This window comes from Orcinus orca, chromosome 9, assembly GCF_937001465.1.
Source record: "Orcinus orca chromosome 9, mOrcOrc1.1, whole genome shotgun sequence".
Taxonomy (NCBI): domain Eukaryota; kingdom Metazoa; phylum Chordata; class Mammalia; order Artiodactyla; family Delphinidae; genus Orcinus; species Orcinus orca.
In genome coordinates this window covers 22,223,848-22,247,425 of record NC_064567.1, presented here as the reverse complement: position 1 = coordinate 22,247,425, position 23,578 = coordinate 22,223,848, and the positions used below count along the sequence as shown (strand labels likewise).

The window sequence follows — 23,578 nt, the reverse complement described above, 5'->3', positions numbered from 1 at the left end:
GTTTTGTTGCTTTTTGCCAGATTTGAACACAAGTTCAAACACAAGTTCTCATTGCCTTTGGTCAAGTCTAGGTATTTTTTTAGGAAGACACTGCAATTGCCAACAGAAAATGGCTACCTGAGAGAAGGGAACAGCTGTGTCTTCACTTTCAAAACGGATCACTTTTCTAGTCTTAATCAAGGAACAGAATGCATAGTAAAAGTAATAAATGACATTTCTGAGTACATTCATTTAACTATTAGAATTTGTGGATTTCCTTCTCTCTAGTTTCTCAGTTTCACTTGCAGAAAGAGCATGGACTCTGTACCTCTAAAGAGCTACCCATCTTTGGTGCTCCTTAAAGGAGGGAGGTTGCAAAATTTTAGATCAGTAGGCTTTGCCAAAATGTATTGATTTAAAAATCTATTTTTCATATTTAATCTCCTACATCTATACTCACCCAGTATATAGTCTTTTTTTTTTCCTCTGTCTCTCAGGGATGTTTTTGGGGAGAGGGGTTATTCTCTGGAAACTCAAGTTATAGAGTACAAGAAAAGATCAAATAATGTAGTCTGGCTCTTTGAGTGAATTATTACTATAAATTTTTATTTCAGTATAATTAAGATTCAAATACATAGTTGTTAGTAAAGAAACTGATTGGGTTATTTTCTAGGGTTGTAGGATATATTCTATAGGCTTTTTTTGTTTGCTTGTTAATGAAGTTCTGCTTGAGATAAAAAGGAAGGAGGCAATATTGAATTAAGAAAAACAGATCCTTTGGCTGTGGTTTACATTTCAAGACAGGCACACATTAACACAACATTGTGAATCAACTATACTTCAGTTAAAAAATAAAGAAGACAGGCACATCGACACAGGTAACATAGAGCGCAAATGCAGACTTTTTCTTTTAATCTTAAATGTGGAAAACAACCTATAAGGAGTAAAAAAGAAAGTTTTAAGATTGACTTTTTATTTTTCCCTTTTCCCCTCTTCTAAAATTCCTTAGAATCATAAAATTGAAAAAGACATTGGAAGTCATCTTGCCTTATCTTCTACCCAGTGTGGGAATCCTTTCCACAATACCTCTAATCTTTTTAACCTCTATTTTAAAGAGGTCTACTTATTTTGACCTCTTAAATTAATGGGCTGCCTATTTGTGGAGAGAGCTGTCAGATTATTTGTTGGCTCTAATTGTTGCCTTAAATTCAGCTGCAACTTTATGAGTTTCTCCCAGTTGTGTCTTCTGCTAGAATATGGAATAAGTTTATTCCTTCTTCCATTTAACTACCCTTTGAAAACAATTGTAACATTCTGGGTTAAATTCTTTTAATTTTTTAACTTGGAGTCCCTCAATTCAAAGTCTGTGAATAGTCTTCAGAGGATTATATCGTATGTAAAATTGTGAGCATATATGTGCATTTTTCTGGGAAGAGAGCCAATAATTCTAATTAGTCTCAATAGAACCTGATTCCCTACCAAAGTTAATATACCAGACCTGGGATGGACCTGGTAATCTGCTTTTTTTGTTTTTGTTTTTATTTTTATATTTTTTAATAAGCTTGCAACGAGCCGTCTAGTCAGCATGTCAGGAACCATTGCACTGGGTAAGTTCTAAGATTCTTAGAGCATTTTTGATTCCACTGAAAATTGTAGAATTTTTAGAGCTTTAGAGACCATCTAGTATACATATAGTTTGTGGTGTGCTTATAGTTAATTCTTCCTATCAAAAGATGAAACTGGTCCCAAAGGGTGGGGTTTTTATTTAAAACTTTATTTCAAAGTCTTGGCAGCCATTCATAAACATTAGGAATGTGATGGCGCTATTTTAAGTCAGGAGTATTCCTAGAATTTTTGTTTGTTAGTCCCGATTTAATATTTTAATCTAACATAGGTTTATGAATTATAATACTTTTTGATTAATTTTTAATCTGTAAAATTTTTAGCCTCTTTCGTTTTTACTATTTCTAAGGAAGGATAGTATAACTTAGAATTCAGTCATTTATGAACAGTGGTTTCAGTATCACATCTGCCTTTTGGAACAGTTTGAGCCTGATACAACTCCTCCTGTGCTCTCTCCCTCCCCCAAAGACAAAACTACTCACCCTACAAGGCTGTTTTTTCAGTAAAGTCATACTTTAATAACTAATGATATAAACCAAAATGACAAAGAATATCTTAAGGTTTGAAGATGTCTCTCAGTGTGCTGTGATTACTTCATTTTTATAGGAGGAAAGAAGTCTGTGATAGGCTATGACTTACTATGGTTTTTATTCCTTTTTTAAAAAATATTTATTTGGTTGCACCAGGTCTTAGTTGTGGCTTACGGGCTCCTTAGTTGTGGCACATGGGCTCCTTAGTTGAGGCTTGTCAGCTCCTTAGCTGCGGCTTGCCAGCTCCTTAGTCGTAGCACACAGGCTCCTTAGTTGTAGCATGCAAACTCTTAGTTGTGGCATGCATGTGGGATCTAGTTCCCTGACCAGGGATCGAACCCGGGGCCCCTGCATTGGGAGCGTGGAGTCCTATCCACTGTGCCACCAGGGAAGTCCCAGGTTTTTATTCTTAATTAAGTGGCAGTATAATGATACCGTTGGCTCTTTGTATCCGCGGGTTCCGTATTCATGGATTCAGCCAACCTCGGATCAAAAATATTTGGGGAAAATAAAAGTTCCAAATAGCAAAAATTGAATTTGCTGCACTCCAGCAGCTATTTACAGATCATTTACATTGTATTTACAACTACTTACATAGCATTTACATTGTATTAGGTATTATAAGTAATCTAGAGAGGATTTAAAGTATACTGAAGAATGTGCGAGTAGGTTGTGTGGAAACACTTAGCTATGTTATAGAAGAAGGGACTTGAGCATCCTAGGATTTTGGTATCCTCGGGGGTCCTGGAACCAATCCCCAGTGGATACCAAGGAATGACTGTATAATGGAGAATAATACCAGAATCCTGGGAGAGGAGAGCAACTTCTTTAGGGAGTTGGGAGAGTGTACCTTTGGTTGAGAATTACTGCCATAGTATTCATTCATTCATTCATTTAATAAGTATTTATCAAGTGCCTCTGTCAGACATACTTTTTCAGGTGCCAGATTGAATTGTGACTATGAGCATTATTGTGAGTGGTTAAGAGTGATTTGGAACCAAACTGCATGGGTTTGAATCCCAGAGTTTTTACTTGCTTACTTAGCGAAGTGACCTTGGTCAAATTACTTAATCTCTCTATGTCTTAGTTTTCTCATCTGTAAATTGGGGATCATAATTTTATCTAAGAGTTGTGGTGAGGATTTAAATGAGTTCTTGGAACAGTATTTTTATTAAGGAATGCAGCTGTTTTCACACACATAAACATACATATATATAATGCCATGACTAATTAAGCCATAACAGTACAATATTGTACTGTAATTCATATTTTGGTTTGTATTAATTTATACACCACTTTGTTTCAAAAAGGATTTGAGACAGAACCGAAGCCTCCTGAGGAATACTCTATACCCGAGCAGCACAGAAGAACTCAGATATGGGTTCAGATCTTATTTTGAAAGGCAAAGGCAGAAATTTAAAAATGAGTGTATATAAGTGCTAGGAATAGATACTCAATAAATGTTATTTCTCTTATGTTTAAAAGAAAGTCATTCACTTAACAAGTTGGTCACTGCCAGCGCAAAGTGTGCCATGGTGCATGTAGACATAGTTCTGTGAGTACATTGGGCAGCAAAGTGCAGGCTGGATTTTAGTCCCAATTTAGCCACTTGGCATGGAGCTCTCGTGCAGTAAGCAGTCTGTACAACTGTGCAGTGATTCTGAATACAGTGTTAATTTGCTTCTCTTTTGAAATTCTTTATAGATACTGAATTGTATAATGCAGTAGGACCATATCACCTAAACCAGAATTCTTAGATCATGTTCTCTATCAATAGTTCTAATTGTTAAAATATTCATAATTGTTTCAGATATATCATTTTGAATGCAATCTGCCCCATATCAACATAGTCAGGTTTTTTTCCTCTGCATTTTGGTTTTTATTTATTTAATTTTTCATACTTTTTACTTTGAGGTATTGTAGATTTATAATGCAATTGTAAGAAATAATACAGAGAGATTCATACACCCTTCATCCAGTTTCCCAGATATCTTGTTACTACTGCACAGTAACACAATCAGGAAATTGACATTGATACCATCAACTTACTTTACTCAGATTTCATTAGTTTTACGTGCATTAATTTGTGTGTGTGTCTGTGCATGTGTTTGTATTGAGTTCTGTGTAATTTTATCACATGTATAGATTTGCATGGCCACCTAGACAAGATATGGAACAGACCCATTTACAAGGGCCCCTCATGTGCCCTTGTTTAGGCATAGCCACCTCCCCCTGGCAAGCCCCTGGGAACCACTAATCTGTTCTCCGTCTCTATATTTTGTGATTTCAATAATGTTATATAGGTGGAATCATGTAACCTTTTGACATTGGCTTTCTTTATTCAGCATAATTCCCTTGAGAGCCATTCAAGTTATTGCCCCCATCAATTGTTAGTTCATTGGTAACTGAGTAGTCTGCCATGGTATGGATGAACCACAGTTCATTTACCCATTCTGATTCATTGGAAGGTTGTTGCCAGGTTTTGGCTATTATGAATGAACTTTCTATGAACATTTATTTATTTATTTATCTTTTTAAAAAAATTAATTTATTTTTGGGTGTGTTGTGTCTTCGTTGCTGCGCGTGGTCTTTCTCTAGTTGCGGTGAGCGGGGGCTACTCTTTGTTGCGGTGCGTAGGCTTCTCATTGCTGTGGCTTCTCTTGTTGTGGAGCACGGGCTGTAGAGCGCGGGCTCAGTAGTTGTGGCGCACGGGCTTAGGTGCTCTGCGGCATGTGGGATCTTCCTGGACCAGGGCTCGAACCTGTGTCCCCTGCATTGGCAGGCGGATTCTTAACCACTGCGCCACCAGGGAAGTCCCTCTATGAACATTTACGTACAAGGTTTTGTGTAAGCATAAATTTCTTTTTTCCCCCAGTTGGCTTGGTGTTGAATTTTATCAAATGCTTTTTCTGCATTTATTGAGATGATTGCGTAGTTTTTCTCTTTATTCTGTTTTTGTGGTGAATTATACTGATTTTTGAACGTTATAACAGCCTCACAATTTTGGAACAAATTTCACTTGGCCATGATGTATTATTCTTTTTATGTAACTTTGATTTGATAATATTTTGTTTAGAATTTCTGTGCCTGTGTTTATAAAGGATGTTGACCTGTAATGATCTTTAATGTCTTTATCAGACTTTGCTATCAGGGTTCTACTAGTTTCATAAATGAGTTTCTCTATTCTCTGAAAGAATTTGTGTCTTCTTTAAATGTTTGGAGTGAAGCCATCTTAAATTTTTTACATAATACTTAAATTTATATTTTCTATCAGTATCTGTATTAATCACTTTCTGGATCTTTCTTCTGAACAAGACAAGGACTTTACCATTCACCTGGTTTCCCTTCTCCAGCCCTTGTTCTTACCCTCATAATTACTCCTGTCGGTATCACTGAGATTACGGTTTTGAATGTTAGTAAGCTTTTGTGTTTTGTTTTGTTTTCCAGTCAGCACTTATTTAAACTTACTTTACTGATTTCTCTGCTTACTCTTTTCTTATACCTTGATTATTATTCTTGGATTATTTTTTTAAATTCCAGGTGTATATCTTTGAGTAATTCGTTCACTAGAACTCTGAGGGAAGCAAAAATTTTGTGTCCTTGTACATTCAAAAATGTCTTGGGAATTCCCTGGCCGTCCACTGATTAGGACTGTGCACGTCCACTGCAGGGGGCACAGATTTGATCCCTGGTCGGGGAACTAAGATCCTGCAAACCATGTAGCACAGCCAAAAAAAAAAATTCTTAATTTCACTCCCACAATTGACTGAGAGTTTGAGTAGATACAGAATTCTAGGTTTTAAAGTATATCTAGTTGTCCCAGGGCCATCTGTTGAAGACTATGCTTTCCCCGTTGAGTAATCTTGTCACCCTTGTCAAAAATCAATTGACCATAAGTCTATTCTATGGGGTATATGTATATGTATAGCTGATTCACTTTGTTTTAAAGCAGAAGCTAACACACCATTGTAAAGCAATTATACTCCGATAAAGATGTTAAAAAAAATCAATTGACCATAGATACATGGGTTTACTTGTAGACCCTTCAATTTCTGTCCCATTAATATACATGTCTATCCTTATGTCAGGACTACAGTTTTGAATACTATATCTTTTTAGTAAGTTTTGACACCAGGAAATGTGAGTATTCCAATTTAGTTCTTTTTCAAGATTGTTTTGGTTTTCTGGTTTCCTTGTGTTTCTGTATGAAGTTTCAGATTAGCTTGTCCGTTTCTACAAAAAAAGGCAGGTGGCATTTTGATAGTAGTTGCTCAATCCCCTTTTATATCTTAACTTCTTAAAATGCTTCCCACCTCTTTTTCCTTCTATACCATATTCTGGTGCATTTCTTGGCTCCATTTTTTAGATTACTAATTTAATTTGTTCTTTATTTTTTTCAGTCCTTAATTAGTTTTTTTATTTAAATGATCAAAATTTAACTTCTAAGAGTTCCAATTTATTTCTTTTAAAATAAATGTATTATCATCTTGCATATCTCAGGGCAGTAATTGTACCTAGTCTAAGGTTTTATTCTATTTAATTTGTCAACTCTCCTTCTTTGGGTACGAGTTCTGCTTGTCACATTAATAACTTTTTCATGTTTGGGTCTTGGTTTTGTGCTCATTCACCTTTATTTGAGAGCCCTTGTTAGCCTTCCTGTGAATGTTACATATGTTTATTGCAGCAGGTCTCCACTGACTGTGGGTAGAGATGGAATGTGCAATGAGATGGAGCGTACCAATTGCCAGACTTCTTTAGTGTCTGTCCCCTCTTTTTCCTGGGATTTAATATCCACCCAGGGCTCTGTCCTGTCTTTCTGATCCAAGGGTTTATTACTCATTGTTCCTACCTGGGGAGTGACACCTTTCTTGTTTGATGCCACTGTTCCCATCTAGGAGCAAATTATGTACCTCTATTCTATAATGCTTGAACCAAAATGGTAAATGGTGGGAGAGGTTGACCTGCTTTGTAACTTCCATGCCACTCCCTAACCAGTTATGCTGTAAATTCTATAAATTATTTCAGTTCTTTCTGCTGTCTTCCACCTCTGGGCTTAGTTTACTCTGAGGGCTGTTCAGATCACTTGCAGTAGCCCTCTACTCTGGGTGTATAGCACTGTGGTTTCCTTCTTTAAGCTGATTCTGTCAGCCTTACATCTTTCAGTGATTGACTAAGACCATTTCTTGCTTTCTTTTGATTATAGTTTTTTTGGGGGTTTTTTTGGTTTTTTTTTTTTTTGCGGTACACGGGCCTCTCACTGTTGTGGCCTGTCCCGTTGCAGAGCACAGGCTCTGGACGTGCAGGCTCAGCGGCCATGGCTCACGGGACCAGCCGCTCCGCGGCATGTAGGATCTTCCTGAACCGGGGCACGAACCCGCGTCCCCTGCATCGGCAGGCGGACTCTCAACCACTGCGCCACCAGGGAAGCCCTAGGTGTTTTTTTTTTTTAAATGGCTTTTGTGTTACTTGTGGGGCTTTGGGGAGAGGGGAGCTTGCTTGCAGTGTGCTCAGCCTACCATCTTGACTGTCAATGACTATGTCATATTTATAGTGAAATAAAAAGGAAAAATTGAAAAGCTAGCAAAAAATAAAATATTGATGAAATGATTGAAAAAATTATGGTTTTTGTTTTGAAGAGTATAAGCAATCACAAATGAACATTGGCATTCAAATATATAAAAATTAAAGCTTCAAGAACAAATATAGTTTTCAGGAATATATTTACATGAAATTGGAGAGGCATATGTATGCTATGTTGCTGGTTTCTCTTGTTTTCTGCTCTTTGGCTGAAGGAAGAAAATATGGATTCTGAACTTAGTGCCTACTTTGGGTGAATAACCTCTGTAGAGTCAACATTAGCCTGTGCCTGTGACAGACTTATGTTGGTTGCTGAGAGAAAAGCAGGCCAAAGATGTCTGACAGAGCTCTGAGAAAACATCAAAAAGGATTTTTGATTACAACTTTGGTTCAATAATTTTCAGTATTACTCCCTCACTGTTATCTAAATTTGTTTTATATTTTTCCATTATAAAACAATATGTCTTAGAATTTTTGGATAATATAAAAGGGGTGATAATCCTCAACCTGAATCATAACCACTGTTAATACTTTGGTATGTTTCTTTATAGTATTTTCTTATCATAGCTTCAAAAAAAAATTAAAGTAATATGGTATTGTTTTTTTTTTCCAGTCCAAAAGTAATGCCTACTCAATGAGAAAGCTTGGAAAATAAACACCAGCACTAAGGAGAAAAAACCAAAATCACTCATAATAACTGCCCAAAGATAACCACAATTAAAATTTGATGTATATCCTGCCTGTATTTTTCATGAATATATACTTTTTTCTTTGTTGATATGGTATCATGCACTGCTACTATTTTGTACCTTGCACCTTTCATTTGCAATATATTGTGAATGTTTTCTCATGTTAGTAAATATTCTTGTATGTACTTTTTTTAGTGGTACATAGAATATGAATATATTTAAATATGTTTATTTAGCATACTTAACCATCTCCCTATCATTGGACACTGAAAGTGTTTCTAATTTTTTACCATTATAAATAATATCGTAGTGTGTATCTTTGTCCATACATCTTTCCATGCATCTATGATTATTTCTTTAGGAATAAATTCCTAGAAGTGGAATAGCTGGGTCAAAGGGTATGTACATTTTAATGCTTTTGATACATAAAAATGTCAAATTTTAAGCTAATCACTTGTTATATTCTGTCTTGTATTGCTATCTAATTGTTTTATGTGTTTGTCTTGTCTCCCTAATTAGAATATAAACTTCTTGAGGGCAAGGGAAGTTTCTTATACATCTTATGTATCCTTTGATAGTGTGATTGACAATGTTGGACTTATGAGTGATCAACAAATATTGTATTGATTTAAAGCTGTGCTTCTCCAGTCTTTGGATGTCATAAACCTATAAATTTAAATATATGTATATTTTGGGGATACATATAGGCTTGCAAGTTTTTTATTTTTCCGAGAAAGAATATTAAAAAACAAAATCAAGTACCATTTTCTATCTTCTTCATCTCTTAAAATAAAAGAATATTTAATAAAAAGTTTCTAATTTCTGAAAAAAGGACAGACTTTTAAATGGAACATTTTAGCATTTTTAAAAACTCATTGCCTTGTCCATATTTTTCTCATTTTGTGTTGGACTGGTGAATCTTCACCTTAGCCCACCAGTGGTCTGTAGACCAGCATTTGGGAACTACTGATTTAAAAGACTTGGAGGATTAATAGATAAACCTGTTTGCAACTCTTTTGCAAAATAATTCTTTCCCTTGCTCACGAGTCTGTCTCCACCACAATATTAAGTATACATGTGCAGGTAATGCTATTTCATTACACTGAATTTATGTATCTCTATGTACAAGTGCTCTAGTAAACAGACCAGACCTTGCTGATGAACATCTCAGATATTTCCAATTGCCAAAACCAAAAACTATATGCTTTCCAAGGAATTTGAGACAGGTTAAGTGTGGTATAGTAGAAAGAAGGCAGGTGTTAGAGTCAAACTGCCCAGGCTTGACTCCTGGCTTTGGCATTAAGTCACTTAATTTTTTTTTAGCTTCCTTACTTGTAAAATTAAGATGATAATATCTTCCTCAAAGTGTTTTTATAGCCCCTGTTATAGCAATTACTTCACTGTAATGTAATTATTAGTTTAGGCATCTGCCTTCCTCACATGAGTTCTTGAGGCTAGGAGTCATAGCCTCCTTTGGCTACCGTGGAGCCTAGCAGGGCTCAAGGCATAGCAGGTGCTTAATGAAATGACTATTGAATCCATACAGGGTTGTTGTGAGGATCAAATGAGATAACACTTGTAGAAGCTGTTTTAAACTTTAAATTCTATACCAGTGTTAATTGTTTTTATTGCTTGTAAGAGCTGTCTTTGGGAGCTATCAAACCTTTGGGAAGAGACAAAATTATTCCATTTAACACTTCTACTATGCTTTGCACTTTTCTTCTATGTTATAAGAAAACAAGTTTTAATTGGGGTTAATGTGCAGTTAATTTGCTTCCTGTGAAGGCAGAGGAATTTCCTTTTTTTTCTCCCCCCACAGTGGAAGTGTCACGATATTAAATGTTTGTTTTATTTGGTTGCTACCACACAATTTTAATTATAGCAAGATCAGCTTATTTCATATTTAAAGAATGGTGCCCATTGCTTTATCCTCTTAACCATATAACTGATAAAAGAATACCAACCCTGGAAGAGAACAGGAGCCTACGTTATGCCAAAATAATTTTAGTCAGAGCTCTCTTTTTAACATTCACTGACTTGTAAAAATGTCATCGTTTCTAATCTGTTTATAAAGCTCCTGGTGAATTTTTGCCACAAGATGGCATTGGTGATTATTGAATGCATGTCTGTTGAACCAGAATTCTGAAAAATGGTGCACACAATTGTTCTTATTCTTTTGGGGATGAGTTGAAAACCTTCATCACTGCTTATGTATTAATTAAATTTTGTTTTGACTTCCGAAACAGGGTTAAATGCTACTTTACATCACTTCTTTCTGTATTCAAGTATTGTTTTGTTTCCTGTTTTTCTGTCTTTATAACTACAGTTACTATGTATTATTTGCCATGTGTTGTATGTGTCTGACTTATTGCTGATAATTGTGGTAACAGGTAAGAAGAAAATACGATGGGACCCAGTTAGGAGGCGCTTCATTCAGTCCTGTCCCATCATAAGGATCCCTAACAGGTTTTTGAGAGGTGGGTGATAACTAGCAAGAGAACTGTGCTTCGTATGGGTTAAAGGGAACTTTGAATGAATTTTCTAAACTCAAAACTCTGGTTTTAAAAAATTGTCTAAACAGCTAAAATTGGATGAAAGAAAATCTAGAATTTAATTTTAAACCTGTGTTGCATAGTGACCACTGTTGGAATTGTAATTATAAGTTTTAGGAAGTTAGAATCACTTAATGTGTATTAGGTCGTAGAAATAAATCATCTCATTGATGTCAGTATTATTCCACTGTAAACATATTAAAAAGAACTTTGAATAATTTATAAAATATGGGGTATGGGAAATAATTTTCTAAATATGATTTTAAGAAAGAAATAAAATTTATGTGACTATAAAACTAAAAACCTCTTATGTCAGAAACCATAAATAAAAAGATAAAAGGGGGAAATATTTGTAACAAATGGTTAATATCATGAATATATAAAGAGCTCTTATAAATCAATAGTTTAAAAGCAAATACCCACTAGAAAAATAGGTAAAAGAACATGAATAATCAATTTGTAAAAAAGAAAGCTCAATAAATATGAACAAATGTTTATTTTCACTATTGTTATAAACATAATTAAAATAATAAGGTTATCATTTTTACCTATTAGATTGGCAAGACTAAAAATAAGAATACTCAGTGTTGCAAGGGTATGGGGAAATGAAGCTCATATATTGAAGGAAGTGTAAATTTGACACAGCCTTTCTGGATTTGATTTGGCAATATGTATCAAAAGCCTTGAAAATGTTCACATCCTTTGACCTAGTAATTCTTACTTTTAGAAATGTTTCATTCTTTCTATTTTTTACTTCTTCTAGTAAAACATACTCCCTACTGAAAAAAGAAAATCTCAGAAGAGGGTTGAAAACTCTGGTTCATACTGTTTTTCTAGATATAATAAATTGTCAGACAAGCGTTTTTATTGTTATAGTTTAGACCTTATTATTTATAAGCCAGTGTATCTAATTTTTTTTTTTTTTTTTTTTTTTTTTTTGCGGTACGCGGGCCTCTCACTGTTGTGGCCTCTCCCGTTGCGGAGCACAGGCTCCGGATGCGCAGGCTCAGGGGCCATGGCTCACGGGCCCAGCCGCTCCACGGCATGTAGGATCCTCCCGGACCGGGGCACGAACCCATGTCCCCTGCATCGGCAGGCGGACTCTCAACCACTGCGCCACCAGGGAAGGCCCCCAGTGTATCTAATTTTGACTGAAGAGATTATTTAAAAAAAAAACAAAAAGACTAGAAAAAAGACCTGCAGCAGCTAAAGATGTTTCTATATCTAGTGCCTAACCTATTTTTAGTGGCCAAGGTCCAGATCATGAAAAAAAAAAAAAATCTAGCCTAAATGGGTCAAGATAACATACTTAGGGTGCTATGCTACCTTTTATTTTGTTTTATTTTATCATTTGGCCGCGCTGTGTGGCTTGTGGGATCTTAGTTCCCTGACCAGGGATTGAACCCGGGCCATGGAAGTGAAGAGACCAAGTACTAACCACTGGACCGCCATGGAATTCCTGCTATGCTACCTTTTAGCATAAATAATTTTATTGATAGAAACTAATAGGTAATTTTAGTGTTATGTGACCAAAAAAACCATTGTGCACACGTAGCCAAGCAGTACATCTAATTTGATAAAATTTTTCTTTTTTCTATTTAAAAATTAGAATACTAATTTTTTGATTTACAATGAGAAGGCTAACTTGGGGGCTGACTAAATTTAAGTATAATTAAGAAATTGTTTAATTAGGATGTAAAATTCAATATAATATCAGTTTTATACAAATATAAACATAAAAAACAAAGGAAATAGTGAAATAACATTATATCTGGATGGTGGGATTTTATTTTCTTTATATTCTCTGTTTTTCAATATTTTAATCATGGAAAAAAGAGATTAGCACAGGTAAGTTTCATATCTTTGGTTATTTTCGTAAGCCCTAAATTGCCTCAAAAAATTTCTGAGGAAGATGGTCTCTGACAGTGCTGAGAAGAGTGAGGCGGGAGTAAACTCAGCATTAGCAACAGCAAGATCACCAGTGACCGCTTCTAAATCAGTGGCCTTGTCTTAGTCCTCACCTTCTTTGACCTGTTTGTAGTGTTTGATCTGTTGACCACCTGTACCTTCTTAACGTTTTCTCTTCTTTTGGGTTATACTTTGCTGTACAATCTGAGATGTTTTCTTCCTGCCTCTTTGATTGTTCATTCTGTTTCCTTTACTGGCTTCTTTCTTCCTACTCACTAGAGATGGGTATTGCTCCAACGTTCTGTCCTCTCCATTATCTCCTTTGGTTATCTCATCAGATTTCACAGACTTAACTAACCTCGTTCGTTCGTTTGTTCATGCTTTCATTCTTTCAGTATTTTTTGATTGCCTCCTGTGTAACAGGCTTTGTGCTAGTTCAATCATTTAGATTATAGAGAATCAAGTAAAGAAACAATTACAGAATAATTTGAGTGTAATTCTTTGTGGTAAGTGTCCTGATGAGTTAGTGTGATATGGGAGCACACAGAAGAGGTACCTGACTCAGCATGTGGGAAGGACAGGGGAAGATAAGTAGCCATCAGGATGACTTCTCAGAAGAGATGTATTGAGTAGTCTGAGTATGTGTTAACAGGGGAAGGTTGGAACATCTCAAACAAGGACCAAAACAAGGACCAAACAGCTTAAATAAAGGCAGTTAGGCAAAACAGAGCACGGTCTTTCAGAGAACTGTAGGAAGTTTGGCAGAGTGGGAAAGAGTGTCGAAAGAAGAAGCTGGAGAGGGCCCATATCAAGTGGAGCACCACCCAAGGGGAGTTTTCAGGATCAGTTTATTTAATTAATGAAGAGATTTAATTGGAAGACCAGTTAGGGTTATTAGAGTTATCAAGGTGAGAAATGATAAGAGGCTGCAACTAAGGTAGTTATATTTAGTAGGAATAGAGAGTAGCTAATTGATTTGAAATATAAGGAAGTGGAATTAGATGAGACTTGATGACCAATTCAAGAGGAGGAGGGAAAAGTCAAGAAAGCTTCCAGCTTTCTGTGTGGACCATTTTCTCTTTACCAGGTATTATATAGATGGATGGAAGAGCAGATTGAGAGAAAAGATGATAAATTCAGTTTAATCTCCCCAAGCCAATAATAGCATATCCTTGAACACTCAGTCTATGAGTTATTTCTAGAGAAACCTCCTTGGAAGGCTTGTCTCTTTGTTTTGATTGCACCCTCTGTGTATCTGCCTGTATCATAACACTTACCACACTGAATTATAGTCATTTGTTTACTTGTTCCTGCCTGCCATAGACTGTAAGCTCTGTAAGGGCAGGGACAGTGGGACAGTGCCTTTCATTTCTTTATCTCCAGTTTGTAGCTCAGTGCATGTAGTAGGTATATCATATGTATTTGAGTTGAACTGAATTATTTGTAAGGCTGCTGTCAGGGAATAGGATGGGACTAAAATTTTAGTACATTCTCAACTTCTCTCTGGTGGTGGTGACAGTAAACTAATAAGTTGCTGAGAATACGAAAATGCTACTTAGTGTTTCCTTAGATTTTTAAAACAACTTATCTATACTTTTGATATTGCCACTTTTTCAAGCCTTTCGTTTTGGGACTCCTACTACACATTATCTCTTTTGATTCTGATTAAACAGTTTCATAGGGCTCATTTTCTGTCGCTAGATTCCTTCACTAGATCCTGCATATTCTCTAAAAGATGTTGCTACCCATTATAAGTGGTGTGAAAACAGTATCAGTGTAGTGAAAACAGTGTGTTTTCATTACAAAATGATAGACCGATTACACCCATTTACCCTCCCATACTTCTCACTTATTACTGAAAATGACAAAGCAGACCTACAAAAAAGAATGAATCATAACTATATTGAAAAACAGAAAAGGGAGGCTTTGAAGCCAGATTACCTATGTCTGAATCCAGGCTCTGCCATTTACCAACTGTGTGACTTTAGACAAGTTGCTTATTCTTTTTTTTTTTTTTGCCTCAGTTTCCTCATCTGTAAAATTAGGATGATGATAATAGTATCAACCTCCTAAGTTTGTTGTATCAAGAGAGGTAATATGTGCAAAGCACTAAGAAGAGTTTTTACATTTAGCCAATGTTTTTTTTTTTCCATAATTGAAAACTTTTATTTATCAGAAACAAAGTCAGCGTAACAAGCCAAATTAATTGCCTTAACTCTAGCTTGTCAACTAGCTAAAGACCAGGATAACAAATATTTATACTGACAGTCTGTTTAGCCAACGTTGACTTAATGTTAGCTGCTGTCATTCTTGCTATTGTTATAATACCAGCAAATTTGAGGAATTTCAGGGTAACAGAAAGCAGTTGGAATTCTAGTGATTGAGAAACCAGAACAGAATAAAATGCAACCCCAAATAGGTACTCCTGCTGCACGCTGGAAATCAGATAATTTCCTAAAGAGCTCCTTTCCTGAAACTCAAGCCTAGAATCAGCAAGTGTAGGAGGAGGGAGCAGGTAGGGGTAAGATGGAACAGCAGGGCAAGTAATTAAGGGACTGCCTTCAGAACTGTTATTTCTCCTACTTCTCTCCCTCCCTCCCTGGCAATGGCATTAGTTCTAAGATAAAGCTCTAAGAACAGTTCTTCAAGCAAAGTAGGGGATTTGTTTAGGGGAGGGTTGAACAGGCAGTGCTTTCATGGACTGGGATTGGAAAGAGTGTGCGCACAAAGCAGAGCTTTAGGTAATGGACCTCCACAATAGATTGGATGAGGAGGGTGGAATAGGGGGAGGAGAAGAAAGCAAACTCCACCAAGGACTGATGTACATTAAACGACCATGCTAACAAAATACAGCCTTCCTTATTTTAGAAAAACTGCTTTTTCTCCACTTCTAAAGAGAAACCTGTCTGTGAATGTACCACTTACCTGAAGACACCCATAATCAAACACATCTCCCATTTGGAGGTTTGGAGACAGAGTAATACAACTGTGGAGGAAATTCATTATCTCTTAGAATACTAATCAATGTAGTCCTTCACTTATTAATATGAATCAGTGATCAAGGCTTACCAGACATTTTAGGGAAACTAAACTTGTTCTGATCACAGCAGGTTTCCTCAGAGTCAAGAGAGAATTGGGTCCACAAATAAAAAGACAACTGCCATGCAAAAAAAAGGAATGGTTAAGGAATTAGTTCCATATTGAAACTTGCTGAAATAAAGATGCAGTTGGAGGATTAAATAATACACAGGCTTAAGACCAATTTTTACAAAAATAAAGTAAAGGAAATTTACAGACCGTAAAGCAAGAGGACAAAAAGAGAAAGTACATGAGGAAAATTATACTTTGAGGATAGATCTAAGTGATCCAGTATCCATTTTATAATGTTACATAAAGAAAGACAGTGGAAAAGAGAAAATAAAGAAATAAAGAATATTTCCCTATGCTGAAGAAAGACTCTCGAGTTTTCAAGTATAAAGGGCCCACCAAGGAACAAGCTAGAAAAATATAAAAGCAAAAAGCATCTATCTGTACATTACTGAACTACTTATGATTCCAGAGATAGAAAACAGGCTACATAGAAAGACTCAAGACTGAGATTTCTCACCTGCAACATAGTTTGCTAGAAGATAAGTGCCTTCAGTGTTCTGAGGGAAAATTATTTTGAACACAGAACTGTACCCAGCCTCACTAATATTTAAATGTCTAAATGGAGGTCAAAATAAATAAGAACTCTGAAAGTTTATGAACACACCCTTTTTGAGAAAATTACTTGAAGAGGTGTTCCCAGTAAAATGAAAAATCCAAGAAAAAGGAAGGTTTGGGCATAAGAAGCAGTAGTGTATAAAAAAAGCAGAAAAACTTAAGAGTTGTGTCTAAATACAGGGACTGTGAAGCCTGGTATAATTGATAAGAAAAGTTTTCTAAATATATAGAAGAATAATGTAAATCTAGTATATGTGTATGTATGTGTATGTGTGTATATATATATATATATATAACATTCTGTAACTAACATTTTAGATGATTTAAACAAACTGGGGATAGGAAGAAAGTAAAACTCTGCTAAAGATCTTATAATTTTTCATTTTAGAATTTCTAGGTGTAATATATGCTTATTAAAATTCAAATAATATGGAAATATATAGGGTGAAAAATGAATGTCCTTATCTCAAGCATATATAACAAATTTGTATAAATCAATAAGAAAAAGACATCTCAGTACAAGAATGTATAAAAGGCTTGAGCAGCCACTTCCCAAAAGGATCAATCCAGTTGGCCAACAAGCGTGAGAATGTGCTCAACCTCACTACTAATGAGATAGATGCATGTTAAAACCACAGTGAGCTAGGTCTACAAACTCACAGGAATTGCTAAACTAAAAAGAATGATGATACTAATACTAAATATTTTGTAACCAGTTTGGCCTTTATCTGGTAAAGATAAAGATTTCCATACATTATGACTCAGAAATTCCATTTCTACATTTATAGCCAACAAATATGGGCCCCTGTACACCTGAAAACATGTACAAAAATGTTTATAGCAGCATTAAGAGCCACCGATCTGAACAACCCAAATGTCCATTCACGCAACATAGACTGGATAAATTGTGGTATATATTCATACAAAGAAATACTATTTGGCAATGGAAATGAACAGACTACCTCTAACCCCAGCAATGTGGATGAATCTCAGAAACATGATTTTGAATGAAAGATCCCATAAAGGAAACATACTATACCATTCTATACAAATACACTTCAAAACTAGGCCCAAATAAACAATATTGTTTAGGGATGCATACTTAGGTATAATAAAGCTATTAAAAGAAAGCAGGTTTTATGATTGCCATAAAAATGAGGAAATAGGTTTCCTCTGGAAGTGAAGGAGGTGGGTTGGAGAGGGTTGTGATCAAAAGGGGCAGGTAAGAGGGCATCTGTGTGCTGGCAGTATTCTATGTTTTGACCTGGATGATGACAACATGTTACTTTTCTGATAATTTGTTAAACTATACATTTATAATTATGTTCCTATACATGTGTTGTATTTCACAATGAAAGAGGTTAAATTAAAAAAGCAAGGTCCCATTTCGCATCTTTACTCCTCACCTTATTCCCTTATCCAGAAGTAACCACTGTTAATAGCCAAAGTTCTTTCCAGACGTGGTTTACTCTGTTGTTAGAGAAATACCAATTTATGGGTTTTTAAAAAATATTAGGGGTAATACTATGTAGATCTCTCTAGGGAAAAAGGAAAGGAAAAAAGAAAGCTTGATTATTTCAGTAAAATTAGAAAAGTGGGAAAATGAAATCATAAGAAAGAATGGTTAAGAATATATATATATATATATGATGGCAGGGATAAATCTAAATAAAAATAAAGATCAAATTGGGTTTATCTGTGGAATGTATTTAGTACTTTAAAAGGTTAAAAGAAACAGTTTGATTTTTCCGTTATCAAAAGCATTTAATAAAATTTGATACTCAGTGTGTTCATTTTATTAAAATGCATCAAGCTATACTCTTATGATATATGTACTTTTCTATACATACATTTTAATGAAGACTTTATTTTAAACCATTCCTGGTTAAGAAAAAAATTTGCATCCAGAAATGAAAGAAATTTTATTTTACTGATAGACTATCTACAAGAAACCAATAGCAAATATCATGTATAATAGTGAAACATTACCAGTATCGTCATTAAAAATGTAAAAAACAAGACAAAAATGCCCATTATCATCTCCACTATTCAACCTTGTTCTGGAGGTTTCAGCCAATACAATGAAGAAAAAATTAAAAGGTACATATATTGGAAAGAAATAACTGAAAGTTGTCTTTAATAACAGGATGATATGATTGTCTGATGTAAAATTCAAGATAATTAACTAATGATAACTAATATTAGAGTTTAGAAAATTGGCTGGATAAAATTTAAACTTGCAAAGATAAATTACTTTCCTGTATATTAACAACAAGAAATTAAAAAATAAAAGAGATATCTATTCACAATTATATAGAAAATTATGAGGTACTTAGGAATAAAAAACAAGAAAACAATGAAACTATACTGATGATATCAAAAAGATGAGGATAAAAGGCTAGAGACTATATTTCTTCATGGGTCATCTCAAGTAAAATCCTCAAGGGACGTGCTTAAAATTTAGTTTTAAATTTTAGTCTGACATAATTTCAGACTTACAGAGAAGTTACAAGAATGGTAAAAAAATTGTCCTGTATTCACCCAGGTCCCCCAGATGTTAACATTTGATCACATTTGCTTTATCCTGCTCCCTCTCTCTCTCCTGTCCTCTTCCCTTTCTCCCCTCGCTATCTGTAATACATATGCATATACATATTGTTTTTCTGTTTGAACCACTTGAGATTAAGCTGCAGACACTATGCTCCTTTACCCCTAAATATTTTGGTGTTTGTTCCTGGAAAACAGATATTCTCTTATGTAACTGCAGAGCAAGTACCAAAATTGGGAAATTAACACTATTAACACTATAAATAATGGATTAAATTAACATTATCATCAGATTTACAGACCTCATTTCAGATTTTGCCAATTATTCCAATAATGTCCTTTATAGTAAAATAAAGTCCCAGAATCATGTGTTGCATTCAGTTCTCATGTATCTTTAGCCTTAATATTTTTGAACAGTAGGGACTTAGTCATATTGTAGAATTTCTTTTAGTTTGGGTTTGTCTTGTGTTTTTTCATGTTTACGTTCAACTTATACATTTTTGGCTGGAATACTACGGAAGTAATGCTGTGTTCATTTCACTGCACATGATGTTGATTTGTCCCTTTACTGGTGATGTTAACTTTGATCACCTGGATAAGATGGTGTCTGCCCAAGGGGCCTCTTACAGATTTTAACAAACTGATTCTAAAACCTAATGCAAGAGTAAATAGGGGAAAATAGCTAAGAAGTTTTTGTAAAAGAGTAACAAAGGGGAATTTGTCCTACTAGATGTTGATAGATACTTCAGAGCTTTCGTAATTAAAACGGTGTGGTAATGGTACAGGAATCAATAAATAAACAGTGGGACTGAACAGAGCCCAGAAGCCCAGGCTGATATGTAGTGACAGCTGTCTCCAGTATGCTTTGCTCAGCACTTGAAACTAACTCATGGTAACACCAAAGTCTGTCAAAGCAAGTTTCTTTTACTGCTGCCAACTTAGACTTAAGATGACTCTGCCCTAAGAAGCCAGATCTTTATATATGAATCTCATACAGTGTATGGAGTCTCTGTGGCAGGAGATGCTTACATAACCAAGAATATTGTGTGCTGCTGTGGATGGATGGCCTTTGCCTGAGCAGCTTGGACTCTGGGAGTAGTAAAACGGTCTACGTACCAGTCAGGGATAGGAACCAGCTGGCCCAGTCTTCCCCGGCTTTCCTGTCCAGGCTTCCAGGTGTACAATAGAAGACCTGTCTTCTCAGGTAGAGGTAATGCTGGGCTTTATATTTGGAAAGAAGGGACCAGTTAAGTTAAACTGAATTTATCATTTAGGCTGTATGATATATATAACTAGTTAATACTTTTAGCAATAAAGGTTTTAATTTTTTTTTTACAATGGCTTTATCACAAATGTTTTATAGCACATCTAGAGGTGGCTACATCTTGTGATAGGCTTATTAAGCAAAAATGTTATATGCTACTTTATTTGCAAGCTTTCGCATTTAAGATTGTGTGATGTGTCTTAATTGTGTGCCTTCTTAAAGAGCAATAGATTTTGCGTCCAAGGTGATTAGACCTGGATATTGGGATTTTATTAATTCTACTCTAGAACATGTCAATTTAGTACACAATAAAGATGGCATTTCATTTCGGTGTAGAAGGGATGACTTTCCATAAGGGGTTTAGGGACAATAGCCTATCCATTTTGCAGGAAATATTAGAGCCCTACTACCTCATAAAATACACAAAAATATGTTCTGAATGTATTCAGGTTCTGAATATTAAAAATCAAAACTAAAAAATTGTTAGAAATAAATAAGAATAGTAATTTTATAATGATGCAGAGCTAAATGAGATGTAAAGCAAATGAGCCTTTTGTTGTTGTTGCAAAGGAGCCTTAAAAGAAAAGATTGAGAGATTCAATTACACAAAAACTTCCATGCAGTAAAGGGGACCATAAACAAAATTAAAAGCCCAATAGCAGGCTGGAAGAAAGAAATAGAATAAATAAATAATTTCTACAAATCTGTGAGAAGGCAACACAATAGATAGGAAAGTGGACAGGGGATATGATCAGGCAATTCCCCAAAGAAGAAATACAAATGGGCCAATAAACATGTGAACTAGTAAAAATCAGGGAAATACAAAGTAACCTGACACCCATCAGATTGGCACAAACTAAAAAGGTTGAAGAGGGCATAAAGGAATAGGCACTACCATACACTGTTGTTGGGGGTATAAATTGTTGCAGTCTTTTTGGAAAGCAATATGGCTCTATAACAATATTATATCTGTAACAATTTTTGGGGGGGCTGCGTTGGGTCTTCATTGCTGTGCGTGAGCTTTCTCTAGTTGTGGTGAGCGGGGGCTACTCTTCCTTGTGGTACACAGGTTTCTCATTGCAGTGGCTTCTCTTGTTGTGGAGCACGAGCTCTAGGTGCGCGGGCTCAGTAGTTGCAGCACGTGGGCCCTAGAGCGCAGGCTTAGTCGTTGTGGCGCACGGGCTTAGTTGCTCCACGGCATGTGGGATCTTCCTGGACCAGGGATCGAACCCGTGTCCCCTGCATTGGCAGGCAGATTCTTAACCACTGCGCCACCGGGGAAGTCCCCTATCTGTGTCAATTTTAAGTGTATATTCCTTTGACCCCAGAAATTATGTTTCCAGAAATTTTTAGACATTTGCATATAAATCTACATAAAGAAAGCTTTGTTACAAAATTATTTGTAACAGTAATAACATTGGCGCAACCTCATCATTGCCTTATCTCGGACAGCTTCTTCCTTTGGGCTGCAAACTAAAGCCCATGTCCCTGGTTACAGTAAACTCTGGCTTACTCCCTGGGGTAAAGAGCAAGTGTGCTCATCATTGTCACATGATGAGCACACTGAAGCAAAAAGATGGCTCAGTTACCACAGGTACATACTCCCTCAGCTGCATGTTCCCTTCTGGGTATTGAGTTCACCTCTGCATACAGGTTCAGTTTTTGTTTTGTTTTGTTTTGTTTGCGGTACACGGGCCTCTCACTGTTGTGGCCTCTCCCATTGCGGAGCACAGGCTCCAGACGCACAGGCTCCGGATGCACAGGCTCAGCGGCCCTGGCTCATGGGCCTAACCGCTCCGCGGCATGTGGGATCTTCCCGGACTGGGGCACGAACCCGTGTCCCCTGCATCGGCAGGTGGACTCTCAACCACTGCGCCACCAGGCAAGCCCACAGGTTCAGTTTTAATTTTTGACTTCTGCATTTTCTAATTGGAGTTCCTCAATCAGGTAACCTAATTCTGTGGCTGATTTTATTAGTAGCAAGTACTTTTTAGGAAAGTGGGGTTTGCACATGGAGAATTTGGGACAAGATTCAGAGAACTACTTTAAGAATCTAAAACCCAGTTAAGTTTTGGTCAAGGTTGAGGAGCCTATGCTATATTCTTTATAATGAAAATTAATGTGTAGTCTCCGTGACATTGACCCTGATAAATCCCCATGATTTATTCAAAATAAAATATGGCTTTCTAATATGTTAGTCACTCTTGGACTATAAATATGTACAAAGAAATCTTTAGTTACTGACTAAAGAGAAAGAATAGTTACCTCTTTACTCCTAGCTATAAGACTTCTTGACAGGATGTATAATATTTATCATACGTTGATCAGATGCTCTTTACCCAGCAGTTTAATTTGCATAGATAATGGCATTATTTACAGAAGCCAGCAATTGAGCTAGACAGGCACTTTTGATAGACATATTATGTGAGCCACAAAACTTTAAATTTTCTAGTAGCCACATGAAAAAAGTAAAAAATAGGTGACATTAATCTTAATTTTTATTTGACTCAAGAGATCAAAAATGTCATTTCAACCTATATTCAGATATAAAAATCAGTAACTTTACATTTATTTTTGGATACTAAGTGTTTGAAATCCAGGGGATATTTTACATTTAAAGCATAGCTCAGTTTGAACCAGCCTTAGTTCAGATGCTTAGGAGTCATATGTGGCTAGTGGCCACTGTGTTGGACAGCGCAGGACTAGACTGTAAGCTGCAGAGGACAGAAAGAGTAATGGTCTTACCATTGTATCCTCAGCAACTAGTACAGTACCTGGTATGTAGAGGCGTCCAGTAATATTTTTGGCTTAATGAATGAATGAATGAGTGGGTAAATATAAAATCATCTTTCATTGACTCCTCAACCTTTAATCCATGTGAGTTACATTTGTCTCAAAAATAGTTGGCAGTAAACTTAGAATGGAATGTCTTCTCCGTTGTACAGTCGTTTAGAGAAAATCCTGGAATATACTGTATGTCTTTTCATATTTGCCCAAAAGCAGTTTCAAAAAGTATCTTTTGTCTCCAGGTAATAAAACAAATGACATTATAGAGATTCTTAGAGTTCCTGTCTGTTGACCATAGCAACTCTGTTTTTTTTCTTAAAATTTGTCTTGCTAATTCTTAGAAACATTTGTGTTTTGAGAAGACCATTGCATAATCCAACCCCTATCCCCAAAATTGTATCTCTCTTAAGCACAATA

The 23,578-nt window shown here is 35.8% G+C and overlaps 1 protein-coding gene across 2 annotated transcripts in view; it reads left to right on the top strand.

Annotated features, from left to right (window-relative positions):
- KLHDC10 (kelch domain containing 10) overlaps positions 1-23,578 on the top strand; it is a 59,111-nt gene that overhangs the window by 17,722 nt on the left and 17,811 nt on the right. The window contains exon 2 of one of the 2 annotated variants that reach the window (XM_004272201.3): positions 10,789-10,875. The exons of the other annotated variant lie outside the window; for it this stretch is intronic. Within the exon in view, the coding sequence (XP_004272249.1) occupies positions 10,789-10,875 (87 nt within the window). The remainder of the gene's footprint in view (positions 1-10,788; positions 10,876-23,578) is intronic. 2 annotated transcript variants of the gene reach the window in all.